The sequence below is a fragment of the Balaenoptera borealis genome (assembly GCF_965194805.1).
Source record: "Balaenoptera borealis genome assembly, chromosome: 10".
NCBI classification, from domain to species: domain Eukaryota; kingdom Metazoa; phylum Chordata; class Mammalia; order Artiodactyla; family Balaenopteridae; genus Balaenoptera; species Balaenoptera borealis.
This window is the reverse complement of record NC_138874.1, coordinates 62428717-62442310: the sequence shown is the minus strand read 5'-3', so window position 1 is coordinate 62442310 and position 13594 is coordinate 62428717. Positions and strand designations below refer to the sequence as shown.

At 44.3% G+C, this 13594-nt stretch overlaps 1 protein-coding gene across 7 annotated transcripts in view; it reads left to right on the top strand.

Annotated features, from left to right (window-relative positions):
• Positions 1-13594, top strand: part of DLG5 (discs large MAGUK scaffold protein 5) — a gene marked incomplete at its 5' end in the record, with an annotated part of 211409 nt that overhangs the window by 68754 nt on the left and 129061 nt on the right. For all 7 annotated transcript variants that reach the window (XM_082408734.1, XM_082408732.1, XM_082408737.1 and 4 more), the window contains one exon: positions 12486-12745. In XM_082408734.1, the coding sequence (XP_082264860.1) occupies positions 12486-12745 (260 nt within the window). The remainder of the gene's footprint in view (positions 1-12485; positions 12746-13594) is intronic.

The window sequence follows — 13594 nt, the reverse complement described above, 5'->3', positions numbered from 1 at the left end:
AAAAACTGAAACCATTTCCTCTAAGATCAGGAACAAGACAAGGATGTCCACTCTCGCCACTATTATTCAACATAGTTCTGGAAGTCCTAGCCACGGCACTCAGAGAAGAAGAAAAAGAAATAAAAGGAATACAAATGGGAAAAGAAGAAGTAAAACTGTCACTGTTTGCAGATGACATGATACTGTACATAGAGAATCCTAAAGATGCCACCAGAAAACTACTAGAGCTAATCAATGAATTTGGTAAAGTAGCAGGATACAAAATTAATGCACAGAAGTCTCTTGCATTCCTATATACTAATGATGAGAAATCTGAAAGAGAAATTAAAGAAACACTCCCATTTACCATTGCAACAAAAAGAATAAAATACCTAGGAATAAACCTACTTAGGGAGGCAAAAGACCTTTATGCAGAAAACTGTGAGACACTGATGAAAGAAATTAAAGATGATACCAACAGATGGAGAGATATACTGCATTCTTGGATTGGAAGAATCAATATTGTGAAAATGACTATACTACCCAAAGCAATCTACAGATTCAGTGCAATCCCTATCAAATTACCAATGGCATTTTAACAAAAGTAGAACAAAAAATCTTAAAATTTGTATGGAGACACAAAAGACTCCGAATAGCCAAAGCAGTCTTGAGGGAAAAAAGTGGAGCAGGAGGAATCAGACTCCCTGACTTCAGACTATACTACAAAGCTACAGTAATCAAGACGATATGGTACTGGCACAAAAACAGAAATATAGATCAATGGAACAGGATAGAAAGCCCAGAGGTAAACCCACACACCTATGGTCAACTAATCTATGACAGAGGAGGCAAGGATATACAATGGAGAAAAGACAGTCTCTTCAATAAGTGGTGCTGGGAAAACTGGACAGCTACATGTAAAAGAATGGAATTAGAACACTCACTAACACCATACACAGAAATAAACTCAAAATGGATTAGAGACCTAAATGTAAGACCGGACACTATAAAACTCTTAGAGGAAAACATAGGAAGAACACTCTTTGACATAAATCACAGCAATATCTTTTTTGATCCACCTCCTAGAGTAATGGAAATAATAACAAAAATAAACAAATGGGACCAAATGAAACTTAAAAGCTTTTGCACAGCAAAGGAAACCAAAAACAAGACAAAAAGACATCCCTCAGAATGGGAGAAACTATTTGCAAACGAATCAACGGACAAGGGATTAATCTCCAAAATATATATAAACAGCTCATGCAGGTCAATATTAAAAAAACCAACAACCCAATCCAAAAATGGGCAGAAGACCTAAATAGACATTTCTCCAAAGAAGACATACATATGGCCAAGAAGCGCATGAAAAGCTGCTCAACATCACTAATTATTAGAGAAATGCAAATCAAAACTACAATGAGGTACCACCTCACACTGGTCAGAATGGCCATCATCAAAAAATCTACAAACAACAAATGCTGGAGAGGGTGTGGAGAAAAGGGAACCCTCTTGCACTGTTGGTGGGAATGTAAATTGATACAGCCCCTATGGAGAACAGTATGGAGGTTCCTTAAAAAACTAAAAATGGAATTACCATATGATCCAGTAATCCCACTATTGGGCATATACCCAGAGAAAAGCATAATTCAAAAAGACACATGCACCCCAATGTTCATTGCAGCACTATTTACAATAGCCAGGTCATGGAAGCAACCTAAATGCCTATCGACAGACGAATGGATAAAGAAGATGTGGCACATATATACAATGGAATATTACTCAGCCATAAAAAGGAACGAAATTGGGTCTTTTGTAGAGACGTGGATGGATCTAGAGACTGTCATACAGAGTGAAGTAAGTCAGAAAGAGAAAAACAAATACCGTATATTAACGCATATATGTGGAAACTAGAAACATGGTACAGATGAACTTGTTCATCACAGTGTTTGGCAGAAATCGAGACACAGATGTAGAGAACAAACGTATGGACACCAAGGGGGGAAGCGGCAGCAGGTGGGGGTGGTGGTGTGATGAATTGGGCGATTGGGATTGACATGTATACACTGATGTGTATAAAATGGATGACTAATAAGAACCTGCTGTATAAAAAAATAAATAAAATTCAAAAATTCAAAAAAATATGCATTTTGTAACAATAAAAGAATCAAACAATACGGAAATTTAAAAAATAAAAGAATTCTTCGTGTAGTCTCCACAGAAATAACTAATCATAGCTATGTTACTTTGAAAGGTTTGAGATTTATATCTGTACACATAGAGCCCTTTATATCTTGTTAACGTATTTGAGAAAATGGAATCGCACCGTTCCTTTTGTTGCTAACATTGTTTTTTTGCGGAATATGTCACATGCATCTTTCTATTTCAGTACAGATTCTCCTTCCTTGTTTCTAACTGCTGCAGAGTATTGAGTTACATAGGAGCATCATCATTGATTTAGCCAGTCTCCTATTGACTGACCCTTGGACTAGTTTCAGTATTTTCCCATTATAAACTATGTTCTATTGAAAAATTTGTGTCTGCGCCTTATTTTGTTTCTCTGATATTTGTTGGAGCCTTCTGTGGAGTACACAGTCCAGGCTCCGTGCAGGCCGCTAAGCTGGATATACTTGGGGATACCTGGCGTCTTATCCACGATCCCTCTGATTAGGGGGCTTGGTTGTGTGGGGGAAGTCTGGTGGTGGGCGTGGGTAGGCCTGGCCCAGCGGTGGTAACGGGAAGGTTCCTGGAAGGGGAGGTGAGTGCAGGCCAGGGCATCAGGAGTCCGGCTGGGGCAGAAAGCCCCGCAGCACAGCAGGGGCGTCCGCAGCCTACCTGCTGCACCATCTCAGAGAAGCAACTCACACTCTCCACCTTCCTCTCCTCCGCCCTTTAACCTTCCAGCCCTGGAGGGGGCAGGGCGAGGGCGGTGCTCTGGGAGCATTGCTTGAAGGATGAAGTGAAGCACCAAGGAGAAAGTGCTGGACCCGCATTTCTTCTGGGGGTGGTGGAAATGTTCTGCAGTTAGACAGTGGCAGTTGCTGCACAGCTTTGTGGATTCACAACCTTGTGAATATTCCAAAAACCATTGAATTGTGCACGTTAAAGGGTGAATTATATGGTATGTGATTTATATCTCAAAATAAAAGACTCCAGTTACCACTTTGTCATAAAAAACCAAAAACCTGCCCTCTTGAGGCATGATGTTTTATTGCCTCCCATTCTCTGACTTCCCTCAGGACCCAAACAGCTTGTACGCACATCCAGGCCAAGATGATCGCCTCCTGTCCCCCTCTTCCTGTCCCCCCCACAAGTGACCAGGGAAGGCTTTCTCCCCGATGCTTCCATCTCACTCCTCTTCTCCTTTTCCTGTAGCGCTGACCCTTGGTGGGTGGGTAGTTGATTACACTGGTCAGTGACTTTCTGCGGTTCTCTTCAGCTGGACCAGTGCCCCTTAGCAAGTGGCCTTGGGGCCACCTCAGGGCCCCCCCAGGAGAGGAGGGCCCAGTGCCTCGGGTGGGGGTGAGGGGTGAGGGGTGTGTCTGAGCTACCAGGCCACCAGCTCTCCCCAGCCAGCGCCTTAGCATTTTCACCAGGTCTGGGACGGGTGCTGGGCTGTGAAAAGCTCAGGTCTTGGGTAGGCCAACAGCCAAGAAAGCAGGGCACATGGCGGTGGCCACAGGTCTCCTCCCTGCAGGCCCTGGGGCCAAAGGTTGACCTCGCCGGACAAGGCCGGTTTTGTTGCCTGGTTCCTCCCACGCCTTGTTAACTTGAAGAGGCCCTTGCGGGGGTAAATGGTGCTGTTTGACTTGCATGTTTGCTTGAGGGATTTGTGGGCTCCCAGCCTTCTACATGATTTATCTCAGAGGAAATGAGGCAGCCGTGTGGGAGGGCACTGTGGGCCTGGGGCCTGGGACCTCTCCCTCTCGAGAGCCGCAGACAGGTGGTTTTTCTCATGTGTTTGCATGTGTGCGAGCATGTGTGCGTGCGTGCGTGTGTGTGTGTGTGTGTGGCCGGGGGGAGCACGGTATGGCAGTTCCATCTCCAGGGGACCGCAGTCAGAATGCACCATCTGGATGCCCAAGTGTTCCGGGGCGGAGATGGCCAAGCCTTGGTGGGGGAGCCACGTAGAGGGTAGTTTTGCATCTCCTGTCTTTACAATAATGCATATTCTTTGGTTAAAAAACAAAAAACTTCAACAACAGTGAAGTCACCCACCCCCACCTCCACCCTGGTGTCACTCCCTGGAGGTGACTGGCCTCTCTGAACCACTTGGGATATTTCCTTGTGGACATTTGCTATGTCATACTTAACACACAAAGTTTTGTTTTTATTTTCTGCCACCTGCCTTTTTTTTTTCTTTTTTTTTAAACTGTGCACTATATCATGGGTCTCCTTGTATTTTCTGTAAATTTGGAGCATACAACAAGATATTTCATAGTTTAGTTGTCAGTAATTTATTAACCCCATCTGTGTGTGTTGGGAATCTTGGTAGTCTGCACTTTTTCCCATTACAAATAATTTTTTGATGGGCACCCTTACATATGTCCTTATGTTCCTTTGTGCATGTTTTTCTGAAGTTTGATTCTTAAAGGTACAATTGCCAGGTTCAAAGCAGTGCTTTTCTTTTTTTTTTTTTTAAAATAGGTTCTGCCAACTTATTTGGGAAACTTAAGGCTCCAGGAAAGTTCCCTCTCCTCCTTCTGGCCCTGTCACCTGTCTTTAAATATACTTTTTTCTTTGGTGATTTATGAAAGTTAACTTCTTTTCTCAGATAACCCAAGAAAGGGGTTTCTTAGTCTTCAAAGAGCATGGCTCTCAGAGAAGCCCAGAGTGTTTCTGACCTGTGTGGAGCAGGATATAAGGACGGCTCTGTTCTTGGCCTCCCTGAGGGGAGCAGCTCAGGCTGTGGCTGTCTTGGTGTGTGGATGGGACCAGACCCTGGGTTTGTGCCTCCCCTGGGTCACTTTCACCCCCTCCTCACAGGCCGGAGGAGAGTCATCTCTAAAGACTGCTGCCTGTATAAGCTGAGAAGTTTATCACCTTTTTCATTTTAGAATTCTGAGCCAGATTTAAATATTCTGTCTCTCAGACTACTATTAGCCTTAGCTGGGAAGCTAAACATTTGACTGTTAGTGTGTGTGTGCCTAACTGTCTACCAAGAACATAATCTTGTAACAGTAAAAAGGAAAAATTCTAGACTGATAGGATAGTTTTTCAAATCCTCTGGAGTTAACTGTGACTGTGGTTTTCCCAAATTTCTTCAGAGGCTTTTGATTACATTAGCACAGGCGTGATTCTCAGCCCTGCTTGTAGAGAAAAGTTGAGAAGTGTTAGGGGCCCCATGAGCCTTTGAGTATCCGGGTGCTGTAGTGTGGGAAAGAGACTGTTCTTGTGACTCCAGGGGTAGGACGAGAGGTTAGGAGTTGAGGAAGATGGATTTCAGCTCATAATAAGCAAGGCCTTCTCATGCAGAGCTTTCACCTGTGGAATGGGCAGCTGAGACAGCACAGGGTATCAGTCTGATCTCCCCAGGGTCGTCTCTTCTGATCCCGGATCCTACTGCGTTAACAGGGCTGGGTTGGGCATCAGAAAGGATCCCAACCTTTCTGATTTTGTTTCTGGGTTTGTTCTGGGATTTTCTCTGATTGACCCTGTCTCACTGGAAAATTGTGACCCATCCTGGCAGCAGATTCACTCTGCCCTCAGTTGCCTCTGGATTGTCATACAGACCCCATCCAGGCACCTCACGGTTCGGGCATTTGGGGGCTATTTCCCAGTGAAGAGAGGCCAAACCGCAGTGTTGACTCCAGATTCTGTTGTGGACCAGTGCAGGTGGGCTCTGCGGGGCCAGTGCCCAGAACAGGGTTTTTCTTTGCATCGTTTCAAGGCAGCCTTTAAAATTAGGTTTTATTTTATTAATATGTGGGGTGATATTTAATTTAAATTTTATTTATTAAATTTTTTTTAAAAATTGAATTATAACTGACATGTAACATTGTATTAGTTCCAGGTGTACTACATAACGATTTGATATTTGTATACATTGAGAAATGATCACCACAGTAAGTCCAGTTAACATACATCAACTTATATAGTTACACTTTTTTTTTCTTGTGATGAGAGCTAGTTTGTTTCTTTCTTTTCTTTTTTCTTCTTCTTCTTCTTTTTTATAATATTTATTTATTTATTTGGCTGCGCTGGGCCGGGTCTTAGTTGCGGCATGTGGGATCAAACCCAGGCCCCCCTGAACTGGGAGCACGGAGTCTTAACCCTTGGACCACCAGGGAAGTCCCAGAGCTAGTTTGTTTCTTTTTTTTTTTTTTTTTTAATTTATTTATTTTACTTATTTATTTTTGGCCATGTTGGGTCTTCGCTGCTGCACGCGGGCTTTTCTCTAGTTGCGGTGAACAGGGGCCACCCCTCGTCGCGGTGCGCAGGCCTCTCATTGCGGTGGCTTCTCTTGTTGCGGAGCACGGGCTCTAGGCATGCGGGCTTCAGTAGTTGCAGCACGCAGACTCAGTAGTTGTGGCTCACGGGCTCCAGAGCACAGGCTTAGTTGCTCCATGGCATGTGGGATCCTCCCAGACCAGGGATCGAACCCGTGTCCCCCGAATGGGCAGGCGGATTCTCAACCACTGCACCACCAGGGAAGCCCCTAGTTTGTTTCTTGAATGAAGCTTGGAAGGCTGGACAACTGTGGGAGTGCATTTGGCTGTCTACTCAGGCCTGCCACCTTGTGGGAAACTCTGGGAATGGTAGCAGTGCTTTTGTTCTGTAGTAAACCACATGGGGCTCTTTTGGAGCCCTGGGCTTCTCACCTGGCTTGGAGATGTTTAGAGAATAAAACATTTGGAGTGATTTTTAATTGGAATGTTTGAGGTACTGCCCACAAGACAGGGTAGTCTGGTCTAGAAGCTGGTTCTTTTCCAGATGTGACCCTGAAGGCAGGAGAGCTCTCCACTGGCGCTGTGTGTCCTGGGCATGTGTGGGCACATCCTTGTGGAATGCCCTTCTCATCTCTCAGTGGTGGGCACTGTGTCAGCTGATGTCCTTGCTGTCCTCCAACCCTCATTGTCTGCACCTGGACAAATTCAGGGGTCCTCAGTTTGTCTTGCACTTGGGGACCCAGTTCTCCTTTGTCTAGTAATTTATGGAGAAGAATAATGTTACATCTCTATCTTGCAACATATACAAAAATATATTCCAGTAGTTTAAATAAATAGTTTAAAGATTTAAATGTGAAAAGTAAAACTAACACTTTTTAGAAAAACTAATGAGAGAGAGTATCCTCATGATCTCAAGGTAGGAAAGAAAGAATTTCTTAAGTAAAACAACCAAACTGCAGACCATAAAGGAAATGACTGATAGATTTTACCACATTAAAACATGAAATTTTAGTAACAAAGGGCACTCAAGAAAATTTAAAAGCCACATATTGGGAAAAGATATTTGTAATGAATATAACTGGAAAAGGGTCAGTACCTGGAATTTAAAAATAAGTCCTGCAGAAAGAAAGGAAAGGAGAGGAAGGGGGTGGGGAGGGAGGGAGGGGCAGGTGGGGAAGGAAGGAGGAAAGGAAAATAAAGGATATGGACAGGCAATTCATAGAAGAGAAAGTGTGTATAGTCAATAAACATAAGGAGAGTTGCTCTGTCTTTCTAGTAATCAGGAAAGCAAGTTTTTAAAAAAGATCTTATTTTTTGTCCATGAGATGGGCAGTACTTAAAAAAGAAATCTGATTGTTTCACGATAGCCAAGAGGTGGAAACATCCCAAGTATCCTTTGACGAATGAATGGATAAGCAAAATGCAGTACATATGTACAATGGAATATTTTTCATCTTTAAAAAGGAAGGAAATTCTGTCACATACTGCAGCCTGGATGAACCTTGAGGAAATTATGCTAAATGAAGTCAGTCAGTCACAAAAAGATAAATACTGTAGGATTCCATTTATATGATTCTATTTATAAATACTGTATATACCTCTAGAGTAGTTGGATTCATAGAAAACAAAGTAGGAGGGTGGCTGCCAGGGCCTGGGGGAGGGGGAACAGCTAATTGTTTAGTGGAGACAGAGTTTCAGTTTTGCAAGATGAAAAAGTTCTAGAGGTTGATTGCACAACAATGTGAATATACATAACGCTACAGAAATGTGTACTTCAAAGGTTAAAGAAGGCTAAGACAGTTTTGTGTTATGTGTATTTTATCACAAGTAAAAACTAAAAGAAAAACCTGACCATATGAAACCTTGGTGAGGATGTGTTGACGACAGTAACTTTCAGAACTCCTGCCCATAGGTGATGAGATATAAATTGGGATACCCACCCTGGAGAGCAATTTGCTATCGTCCAATCAGCGGGGAAAAGTCCGTATTCTGACCCTTAGCTCTACTTCAAGGTGTCCACCCTAGAGGAGAATCTCACTGGTGTGGGAGAGGAGACGTGTACAGGGTTCACAAGAGTATCATTTGTAACAGCAAAAAAATGGAGACGATGTAAAATAAACATCCATCCACCAGAATGAGAATGTGTGGTGCAGGCATAGAGAACACTTGTGGTTGCTAAGGGGGAGGGGGGTGTGGGAAGGGTGGACTGGGAGTTTGGGACTAGCAGATGCAAACTATTATATATAGAATGGATAAACAACAAGGTCCTACTGTATAGCACAGGGAACTATATTCAATATCCTGTGATAAACTGTAAAGGAAAACAATATAAAAAATATATATGTATAGCTGAATCACTCTGTTGTACAGCAGAAATTAACAGAATGTTGTAAATCAGCTATACTTCAATTTAAAAAAATCTATCCACAGTACAAAATAGATAACCAACAAGGATCTACTGTATAGCACAGGGAGCTATACTCAATATCTTATAATAACCTATAATGGGGAAGAATCTAAAAAAAATATATATATATATATATATATATATATATATATAAAAAACTGAATCACTTTGCTGTACACCTGAAACTAATACAACATTGTAAATCAAATATATTTTAATAAATTTTTTTTAAAAATCTAAACAAAAAAAATGTGTGATGTACTCCTACAGTGAAACACTACCTGCACCACTGACTAAACCTCAAAAGCATCATTGAGTAGAAGGAAGCACATGTAACACCATTAGGAATTTTCATAAGTACATAAGTAGTATAAGTAAAATATTGTGCATGGTGATGGTTGACAGCAAATTTAGGAGAGCAATTCTGGAGGGGAAGAGAGGGGTACTAGATAAGAGAAGGGTGTATTGGGGGCTTTGGCTAAGCACCTATACTATTTTATATCTTTGGAAAGCAATTTGAGACATGTGACAAGGTAGAGTCGGCCCTCTATATCCGTGGGTTCTACATCTGAGGATTCAACCAACCAGGGATTGGGGAAAAAAAAAATTCCAGAAAGTTTGAAAGAGCAAACCTTGAATTTGCCTTGCTGACAGCTATTTACATAGCGTTTTTGTTGTGTTGGGTATTATAAGTAATCCAGAGATGATTTAAAGTGTAGGGAGGATGTGCGTAGTTCGTATGCAAATACTACACCATATTATATGAGGGATGTGAGCATTCATGGATTTTGGTATCCATGGGGAGTCCTGGAACCAGTCCTTAAGATGAGAGCTAAGTGGTGGGTACTTAAAATTCTGTTACCTTATTTGCTGTGCTTTGCTGTATGTTTGGAAGATATTGCATTGTGTCTTTTTTTTTTTTTAATTTTATTTATTTATTTTTGGCTGCGTTGGGTCTTTGTTGCTGAGTGCGGGCTTTCTCTAGTTGCGGTGAGCGGTGGCTACTCTTTGTTGCGGTGCGCGGGCTTCTCATTGCGGTGGCTTCTCTTGTTGCAGAGCACGGGCTCTAGGCACGCGGGCTCAGTAGTTGTGGCGCACGGGCTTAGTCGCTCCATGGCATGTGGGATCTTCCCGGACCAGGGCTCGAACCCGTGTTCCCTGCATTGGCAGGCAGATTCTTAACCACTGCGCCACCAGGGAAGTCCCTGCATTGTGTCTTTAAGAAGACTTTAAATGATCGAGTGAGGCTAAGTCAGTGGTTTTCTGACTATTTCTCAGCATGCAGTCCTGATCTGCAACAGTGACGCATTTTTATAAAATGGTGAAGATTTTAACGGCCCGAGGAACCTGTGTACCACTTTTTAAAGTGAGTTTTGTAGTTTGGTGTCCTCGTAAGATTTCCTTTGAAGGAAAGAGTTTTGCTTTAAAAAAAAAAAAAGAAAAGAAAAAGAAAAGGAAAAAGACTAAAAGCCCTGAATGAGCTGATTTCTGAGATTCCCTTTTTCCCCATTAATCTATAGTCCTAGGAGCTAATGTCTTAGAGGAACGAACTCACTTTCATTGTCTCTAAAAGATTCTGACATTTGAATTAGCTCTTTCCTGTTAATCGTATTTATTGAGAGCTCACCCTCCCTCCACAGGGAATATTCAGTAGTTCCAGGTTCTGGTTCTCTGGGCTGCAAAGATCTTCTGATAACTCAGGGTCCATGTTGGATGAGCCAGGTGATTCCTGGACTGTTGAACCTGGAACGGTTAAGCAGGCCTTTCTGGCTCAGTCGTGTCATGGCGGAGGGGGGGCCGGCAGGAGATGTGAGCCCTCAGCCCAAGGGCTCAGATCCCCTGAGGTGCTTAGCAGAAGTCAGCAGGCCCTGACTACCTCTTAACACATCTTGTATTTTGTTCTGTAGAGCAGCACCCTGAGTGAGCGTTAGTACCACCTGTAATTCAGAGTAGAAAGCTCTCTTGCTTAAACCCTCCCATGGTTCCCATCTCACTCAGGATACAGTCTGTGCTGTGAGCCTTGAAACTGTGCCCACTTCTCTGGCCTTTTTTTTTTTTTTTTTTTTAAATCTGCACTCTTAACCTTACACTTTTAAAAATATATATATTTATTTATTAATTTGGTTGTGCCAGGTCTTAGTTGCGGCAGGCGGGCTCCTTAGTTGCGGCCGTGGGCTCCTTAGCTGCGGCATGCGTGTGGGATCTAATTCCCTGACCAGCCATCGAACCCGGGACCCCTGCATTGGGAGCGCGGAGCCTTAACCACTGCTTTCTGGCCATTGTTTTGAATCCACTACTCCTTGTTCACTGGGTTCCAGTCACTCCTCCCTGTCTTCCTGTTTGTGCCTAGAACATGGTTGGTGATTCCCGCCTCAAGGCCTTTGCACTTGCTCACTCCTCTGCCAGATGTGCTGTTGACTGCTGGTCTTCATTTGCACCCAAGCTCAGAAGTCACCTTCTTAGAAAGGCCTCCTCAGGCTATGGACTCTCTCACAAGCTACTCTGCTGTCCAGAAGTCTCTCTCCAGCTTGTTATCCTGTTTTATTTTTTATTTCCTTGACAGCCCTTATTATGCTCCCAAGTTATTTTATTTGGTCTATTTCTCTATCTACCGATCTCTGTCTGTGTGTGTTTGTATCGTCCCATCAGGATAAGAGGTCCGCAGGCCACAGTCCTTGTGTCTGTCCAGCATCACCAGCATTAGAACAGGGCTAGAATATATTAGGTACTTGTGTCGGGTGTTTGTATCGTCCCATCAGGATAAGAGGTCCGCAGGCCACAGTCCTTGTGTCTGTCCAGCATCACCAGCATTAGAACAGGGCTAGAATATATTAGGTACTTGTGTCGGGTGTTTGTATCGTCCCATCAGGATAAGAGGTCCGCAGGCCACAGTCCTTGTGTCTGTCCAGCATCACCAGCATTAGAACAGGGCTAGAATATATTAGGTACTTGTGTCGGGGCTCCTCGGCGTCACCCGCAGGCTTGGTGATTTGCTAGAAGGACTCACAGGACTTAGCATATAATCCTACTCACAGCTAAAATTTATTTCAGCGAAAGGACACAAAGCAAAATCAGCAAAGGGAAGAGGTGCATGGTGTGAAGTCCAGAGGAAATCAGGTGCTAGGTTCCAAGAGTCCTCCCGCTGTGGAGTCTCACAGGACAGACTTAGTTCCCCCAGTACCAAATCGTGACAACACGTGTGACATGTAGCCAGGGAAGCCCATGAGATACTCTCTGCCCGGGGTTTTTACTGGGAGCCGGCTATGTAGGAACCCCCTGCTTAGCATGCTCTGAAATTCCAGGCTCCCAGAAGAAAGCAGGTGCTGAGCCTAAAACACACTGTTCATCCAGCCCAGGCGTGGGGAGCCCTTCCTATAGCTCGGGAAAGGTTTATATCAGTGCAGGGAACTGCTTACTGTTCACGTTCCCAGACGCCAGCTAAGGGTCACCTTGCAAGCAGGCCTTTCTAAGGATGGAAGTCTCAGGCCTGCTATGGTGACTCTTTCCTGTACACTACTTAAGGAATGTTTGTGAACGAATGAATCAACACAGTGTGACTGCAGGGCCTGTGGAATCAGACCTCAAGACTCCTGAAGGCCAGAGGGTGTGACCTCCCCTCCCTTGTCAACAATCCTTCCCCCAGACAGACGGAGGCGAGTTTGTCCTTCCTCTTGCCCTCAGACCTTTGGTAATCGTGACTCTCTGGTCCCCAGGTGTTGAAGCACAACGGGTCATCAGAAATTCTCAACAAGCTGTACGACACGGCCATGGACAAGCTGGAGGTGGTTAAGAAGGACTATGACGCCCTGCGGAAGAGGTATAGCGAGAAAGTCGCCATCCACAACTCGGACCTGAGCCGCCTGGAGCAGCTGGAGGAGGAGAACCAGCGCCTTCTGAAGCAGACGGAGATGCTGACGCAGCAGAGGGACACGGCCATCCAGCTGCAGCACCAGTGTGCCCTCTCCCTGAGGAGGTAGGAACCTAGGCCGTCAAGGAAGGGAGCGAGCTGGCCTGTCTCTTGCACTCAGAGAATGGCCAGAGGGCCAAAGCATCCTCTCTGCCAGGGGCCACTCTCCTTTGTGGGCTTGTGGTTATCTTCAAGGCTCCCCGCCACTTTCTGGGGGTTAAAAAAAAAAAAAAACATAAGCAATTGAACTTTTTCAATCAAAAATTACTTATGTCCGGGACACATTTTCCTGACACTGTCTTGGCAGTTGTGCTCCTTTCTTCCACCTGAACGACTCTGGTGTGTTCTGACCGTCCTGTTTCTGAGGTCACCACACAAGCCTCTCCCCTCTGTGTCAGTCACCCAGCTGGCAGATAGGAAAGTTAATTGTCCTAGGCATTGTTCTTCTAAAATTGCCCTTTCTATTAAGGCAGGTAATCTGTAGGGATGTGACCCCTGCCCTCCAACAGTGTTTCTTAAGGTACATTCCTGCAGAATACCTGTTCTCTGGGGTGCTTATCAGGTTTATATGAAAAGTGTTCTCTGGCTTTAAAAGGGTTTGGGAATTGCCGGGTTGCACACAAACAAGTGTCTGCGCTGCAGGACTTCTCAGAACCTTTACTCCGATACTGTGCGCTAGAATCTCCCAAGAGGGGACAGAATGCAGTGTTTTTCCCAAACATCAGTCATCAGAGAGCACACTTTTTTTAAATGGAGCTCCGTGCAGGGTTGGTTTCTAAGGAACCCACATTCAGAAATGCTGCTCTAGAGCTGCAGGCTGTAACTTGCAGGGCCGCCTGCATGGAAGGTGCTTCCTGGCCTGGAAGGACCGAGCGGTGCTCTCACGCTAACCTGGAGGCTTTGGGCCAGTCACCT